At 42.1% G+C, this 7,500-nt stretch overlaps 1 protein-coding gene across 1 annotated transcript in view; it reads left to right on the plus strand.

Annotated features, from left to right (window-relative positions):
• The window catches only part of LOC143285289 (forkhead box protein P1-like), a 43,336-nt gene that overhangs the window by 20,481 nt on the left and 15,355 nt on the right, over positions 1 to 7,500 (plus strand). The window contains exon 2 of the mRNA XM_076592551.1: positions 4,161 to 4,248. Within this exon, the coding sequence (XP_076448666.1) occupies positions 4,161 to 4,248 (88 nt within the window). The remainder of the gene's footprint in view (positions 1 to 4,160; positions 4,249 to 7,500) is intronic.

Genomic DNA, 7,500 nt, shown 5'->3' on the forward strand with positions numbered 1-7,500 from the left:
TGTAACTCGACACTGGGTTGAACGCGGACTTTCCTACGCGCAACTTCGTTTTAGCTCCCCTGCCTCTTAAACAGCCATTCCCCGCTCCATGCTCAGGAGTAGTGCATGCCAAGTATCTGCATGTTCCTTACCATTCACCCAGAACAGGAATTAACAAGATCATTTTGACACATGTATCTGATCTTCAGCATGCGTGGACATGAACTGCGAGGAGTTTAGTGTGTGTCTTTTTAATAACTAGCTCATGCAGTGTGTGGGTCTGGGTGTGTGTGTGTGCGTGCGTGCGTGTGTTTGTGTGTGTGTGTGTGTGTGTGTGTGTGTGTGTGTGTGTGTCTCCACAAAGGGGAGTAAGCCAGAGGCAGGTGTGACCATCAAGAATCATGTTTGATGTGGCAGATCACGGGAACATTTGCGCACTTTTTTATCAAGCCAGACTCTTTTGACTTGATTGAAACATTGCCAGAACTCACAACTAGAAATCTCGCTTGCGCCAGTGAGTGACTCAGCTGCTCCAAGCTGTGTTGCAAGTGTGTGTGCATGTGTGTTTGAGTGTGTGTGTGTAAGTGTGTGTGTGTGTGTATGTGTGTGTGTGTGAGGGGTGGGTGGGTGGGGTCATCATGTGTGTGTGTGTTTCATGGTGTGTGTGTTGGGGGAAGGGGTGTGTGGGGAGGGTTATGGAGGGGGTTACGCTTAACAGACATGAAAAGATAGGAAGCTTATTACCCTTGATAAATTAAATGAAGAAAAAACACACAAAGCAATGACCATACACATGCGGCCCATCCTTTTTCTTCCTGTTTTTCCCGCATACTCATCTGGTGCGATGCTGTGTTCGTTCACGTCATCGTAGAACGAACATGAGTGAGCGCTGATGAATTTGTGATGGGGTCGTTGATGTCCAGACCAACAGGGCCATCCGTATGCAAGAGAGAGTTTTTTTTACAAGTGGCTCAAGGTACAGAAGCACTGTCTTTCTGACACATGTGCGCGCGCACTCACACACACACACGCACGCACGCACGCGCGCGCACACGCACACACACACACTAACACACACACACACACACACACACACACACACACACACACACACACAGGTTAAGTGGTCTGTGGACCCCATCTCCCAGCAGCATATTTTTCAACGTTACCGAAATAGTCTGTCACTCTACACACAACATTGTTAGTATTATTGGTAGAAAAGTATCATCTCATTATTTTGCGGACACCTTTAGAAGGATCCCAGCTGCACGTTTTGTTGTTGTTGTTTGTTTGTTTTTGTTTTTTTTCAGTATTACCATAAAAAGGTGAGTTACTCACACCTGGCCCACAAAAGCTTCGTTTTATTTTGTTCATTGATGTTATAATGATTATAGGTTTCATGACGTTTTTTTCTGTATCGTGATGATTATTGATGTCATGATGATTGTTGATATGATGATAAGGGATGTGGTGATGAGTATTGACATGATGATTATTTATATAACATGATTATGATTGATAAGGTGATGATGATTGACATGATGGTGATGATTGATATGGTGACGGTGATGATGCTGATGATGTGTGTGCAGACATTAAAGGAAGGAACACAAAGTGGATGACAGCATGACGTGATGATGATTGTCATAATGATGATGATGATGATTGTCATGATGATGATGATGATGATGTTGATGATTGTCATGATGATGATGATGATGTTGATGATTGTCATGATGATGGTGGCGATGTACAGACACTTAATTCTCTCCATACGAACGGCGAAAGAGACGACGTTAACAGCGTTTCATCCCAATTACCATCATCAAAATATTGCAAGCGGAACGCTCTTATACTGAAGAGGTGAATGTTGACAATGAATACCACACTTTTGACGACGGAAGCTAAAGGTTGGGTCATTGAGACACCCACTGGACATCCGAGGGGTCTGTGTAGAGGAGAAGAGAGGACTGGCCTTACTGAGTGAGTTAAGGAAGAACAGACTGGATGACAACGTGACACAAAGATGATGATGATGATGATGATGATGATAAGATGTGTGCAGACACTTAAGGAAGGGACACAGGCTGGATGACAACATGACATGATGATGGTGATGACGATGATGATGATGATTGACATGATGAAGATGATGATTGATATGATGATGGTGGTGATGTGTGTGCAACACTTGAGGAAGGAACACAGACTGGATGACAGCGTGACGCAGAGATGATGATGATTGACATGATGAAGCTGATGATGATTGACATGATGGTGAGGAGGAGGAGGATTGACATGATGATGATGATGGTGTTGATGTGTGTGCAGACACTTGAGGATTTAAGAACACAGACTGGATGACAACATGATACAAAGACGATGATGATTGACATTATGATAATGATTGACATGATAATTGATATGATAACGATAATGATGATGATGACCATGTATGTGCAGACACCCGATGAAGGAGCACAGGCTAGATGATGATAATGATGATGATGATGGCGATGTTTGTGCAGACACTTAAGGACGGAACACAGAGTGGCTGGTTTATGTGTGTGCAGACACTGATGATTGACATGATGATGATGATGATGATGATGATGGCGATGTTTGTGCAGACGCTTAAGGAAGGAGCTTAAGACTGATTGGTTCATGTGTGTACAGACACTGATTTGACATGATGATGATGATGATTGACATGATGCTGATGATGGCGATGTTTGTGCAGACGCTTAAGGAAGGAATAGACTGGATGGTTTATGTGTGTGCAGACGCTGATGATGATGATGGCGATGTTTGTGCAGACTCTTAAGGAAGGAAGACAGACTGGATGGTTCATGTGTGTGCAGACTCTGATGATTGACATCATGATGATGATGAGGAGGAGGATGATGATGATGGCGATGTTTGTGGAGACTCTTAAGGAAGGAAGACAGACTGGATGGTTTATGTGTGTGCAGACGCTGATGATGATGATGATGATGGCGATGTTTGTGCAGACGCTTAAGGAAGGAAAAGACTGGATGGTTTATGTGTGTGCAGACGCTGATGATGATGCTGATGATGGCGATGTTTGTGCAGACGCTTAAGGAAGGAAAAGACTGGATGGTTTATGTGTGTGCAGACGCTGATGATGATGATGATGATGGCGATGTTTGTGCAGACGCTTAAGGAAGGAAAAGACTGGATGGTTTATGTGTGTGCAGACGCTGATGATGATGATGATGATGATGGCGATGTTTGTGCAGACTCTTAAGGAAGGAAGACAGACTGGATGGTTTATGTGTGTGCAGACGCTGATGATGATGCTGATGATGGCGATGTTTGTGCAGACGCTTAAGGAAGGAAAAGACTGGATGGTTTATGTGTGTGCAGACGCTGATGATGATGATGATGATGATGGCGATGTTTGTGCAGACGCTTAAGGAAGGAAAAGACTGGATGGTTTATGTGTGTGCAGAGGCTGATGATGATGATGATGATGATGGCGATGTTTGTGCAGACTCTTAAGGAAGGAAGACAGAGTGGATGGTTCATGTGTGTGCAGACACTGATGATTGACATCATGATGAGGATGATGATGATGATGATGATGGCGATGTTTGAGCAGACACTTAAGGAAGGAACAGACTGGATGGCTTGTGTGTGTGTGTGTGTGTGTGTGTGTGTGTGTGTGTGTGTGTGTGCAGACACTGATGATTGACATCATGATGAGGATGATGATGATGATGATGATGGCGATGTTTGTGCAGACTCTTAAGGAAGGAAGACAGACTGGATGGTTCATGTGTGTGCAGACTCTGATGATTGACATCATGATGATGATGATGATGATGATGATGGCGATGTTTGTGCAGACTCTTAAGGAAGGAAGACAGACTGGATGGTTTGTGTGTGTGCAGACTCTGATGATTGACATGATGATGATGATGATGATGATGATGATGGCGGCGATGTTTGTGCAGACGCTTAAGGACGGAGCTTAAGACTGAATGGTTCATGTGTGTGCAGACACTGATTTGACATGATGATGATGATGACGATGTTTGTGCAGACGCTTAAGGAAGGAACAGACTGGATGGTTTATGTGTGTGCAGACTCTGATGATTGACATGATGATGATGACGATGATGATGATGATGATGACGATGATGGCGATGTTTGTGCAGACACCTGAGGAAGGAGCACAGACTGGATGACCGCAGCACGGCCCAGGCCCGTGTCCAGCTCCAGGTCATCACTCAGCTGGAGGCGCAGGTCAGTTGGGGTTCTTCTGGTGGGGGTGGTGTGGGGGTGGTGGGTGTGTTTTGTAGTGAATGCATGCATTTTGTGTCATTTCTGCATCGTGTCTACTTTGCTGAGTTTTGTTTTTGTGGTTGTTGTTGTTGTCTTCATTATGATATGCCATTGATGTGTGTGAGTGGTCACTCACACACACACACACACACACACACACACACACACACACACACACACTCACTCACTCACTCACAAAAGACCACACACACACGCTTACACACACACACACACACACACACACACACACACATACACACATGCACACGCACGCGCGCACACACACACACACCCACACACACAAAAGACAACATGCACACACACACACACACACACACACACACACACACACACATGCACACACACATGCACACGCACGCACGCACGCAGACACACACACACGCACACACACACAAGACCACACGCACACACACGCACACACACACACACACACACACACACAAGACCACACACACACACACACACACTCATACACACAATAGAAATGAAGAAACAGAATGTTTCTATTCCCATTATTCATAGATTTGCATTTGATGATCCCACAAACGGTAGCTTTGGATATGAGTGTCTACACATACATGACAAGAGAGGGGCAGTTGGAAAATGATGACATGCATTTGTGATAAAGCAAGGGACTTTGGCGGATTGGGGAGGGGCGGGGGGGGGGGGGGCCTGGGGGGGGGGGGTAGTCTTCATTGTTGATTCAATACAGTAACGAAGGTAAACTTTTGTGCCTATTGAAACCCGTTGGTCCGCAGAGAAACGAACAGTTCTTTGTATTTTGTATTTGTATTTAATAATAATAATAATAATAATGGATACTTATATAGCACACTATCCAGAAATCTGCTCTAGGTGCTTTACAAAAACGCTTTGTTAACATAAAACATTACATCAATGTTACATACACACATGAAAATATGACTACACACACACACACACACACACACACACACACACACTGCGTACATACATTTTAACAATACATGTGTATCTAACAGCTACCCTAACACATACGCACACATAGGCAGGCACAGACTTACATAAACGCACGCGCATTGGCGTTTCTATTTGTATTTCTTTTTATCACAACAGATTTCTCTTTGTGAAATTCGGGCTGTTCTCCCCAGGGGGAGAGCGCGTCGCTACACTACAGCGCCACCCCCTTTTTTTCTTTTTTTTGTAATTCATTTTTTCCTGCTTGCAGTTTTATTTGTTTTTCCTATCGAAGTGGATTTTTCTTACAGAATTGTGCCAGGAACAACCCTTTTGTTGCCGGGGGTTCTTTTACATGCGCTAAGTGCATGCTACACGCGGGACCTCGGTTTATCGTCTCATCCGAATGACTAGCGTCCAGATCACCAATCAAGGTCTAGTGGAGGGGGAAAAAAATATCGGCAGCTGAGCCGTGATTCGAACCAGCGCGCTCAGATTCTCTCGCTTCCTAGGCGGACGCGTTACCTCTAGGCCATCACTCCACAATCTTTATACCAGAATGTATTTATTTATTTATTTATTTATTTTCCCGTTCTTTTTCTCTCTCCTAATTTTATTCTATTTTAATTCATTTTATTTTCGAATACACAGAGATTTTTTTTTTTTTTTTTTTTTTTTTTTTTGCATGGAGAAAACGAGTTTGCTGGGTGTTGAGACCTGGTGGGGTGGTCATTAATGGGCTTAGTTGTTGAGATGTGTGTGTGTGTGCACATACTCATAGATACACACACATGCACATATGCACACACACACACACACGCATACAAGCACGCACGCACGCATGCAAACACACACACTCACATGTACACACACACACGCACGCACACACACACACACACACACACACACACACACACACACACACACACACACACACACACACACAGAGAGAGAGAGAAAAAAACACAAAGAGTGCACATTGTCTTTCCCGCAATGAATCCAAAAATAATTTTGATTAATCATGACAGCAGAGGAATGTTTCTGCAAGTAGAACGAGCCACTGAAAGCAAAAAAAAAAAAAAAAAAAAAAAAAAAAAAAAAAATTCCCAGAACTATCATACGTAAAAGAAAGTATGTGCGTGCTTGTAGCGACTTTCAGCAGAATATACTTTTTTTTCGAGCTTTCTTTTTTGCTTACAATGTTGCATTCTCAGCAGTTTAGTCTCAGGATGATAGGTCGACAGCAGCAGCAGCAGCAACAGCATCGATTGTGGTGGTGAGGAGGTGGATTAAGTTTGATTGTTGGGTGGTTTGATTTGACGAAACTGCGAGAAAATAGGTGATTCTGGTGTTGTTGTTGTTGTTTTTTAATGGTTCGCTTACTAACTGAATATAAAGAAAATGTTTGATTTGACAAAAGTACAGAAAATAGATAGGTGATTCTGGTGTTGTTGTTGGGTTTGTTTTGGGGTTTTGGGTTGTTGTTTTTTTTAATGGATCACTTACTAACTGAATATAAAGAAAATGTTTGATTTGACGAAACTACAGAAAATAGATAGGTGATTCTGGTGTTGTTGTTGGGTTGTTGTTTGTTTGGTTTTTTTGTTTGTTTTTTGTTTTTTAATGGGTCACTTACTAACTGAATATAAAGAAAATGTTTGATTTGACGAAACTACAGAAAATAGATAGGTGATTCTGGTGTTGTTGTTGGGTTGTTGTTGTTTTGTTTTTTGTTTTGTTTTTTTTGTTTTGTTGTTGTTGTTGTTGTTTTTAATGGGTCACTTACTAACTGAATATAAAGAAAATGTTTGATTTGAAGAAACTACAGAAAATAGAGAGGTGATTCTGGTGGTGGTGGTGTTTTTTTTTTTTAATGGGTCACTTACTAACTGAATATAAAGACAAGAGAGGCAAGGCCTTCAAGACTCACTTGTGATACACTTTTAAAAAATCCAAGCTTTTTATGTATTGAGTATAATTTCAAAATGTAATGTTTAAGATGAGAAAGATCAGTTTAAAGCAAATGAAGTCCCCTCGCATTTATTACAGAGTAATTTCCCTTTTTTTACTATATGCACCAAAACGTTTGCAAATAAATAAAACTTCCATGCTTAGCAAAAGAAGTTCCTGTTTGAACAAAAAATGATAATAATGACTGCTCTTGTTGTTGTGTCAGAATATCAGATCAAAGTGCCGAGTTCAGAGAATACAAAAAATATAAATATAACAGTAAATGCAGTTTGCATATAATTATTT

The sequence above is a fragment of the Babylonia areolata genome, chromosome 8 (genome assembly GCF_041734735.1).
Source record: "Babylonia areolata isolate BAREFJ2019XMU chromosome 8, ASM4173473v1, whole genome shotgun sequence".
NCBI lineage: Eukaryota > Metazoa > Mollusca > Gastropoda > Neogastropoda > Buccinidae > Babylonia > Babylonia areolata.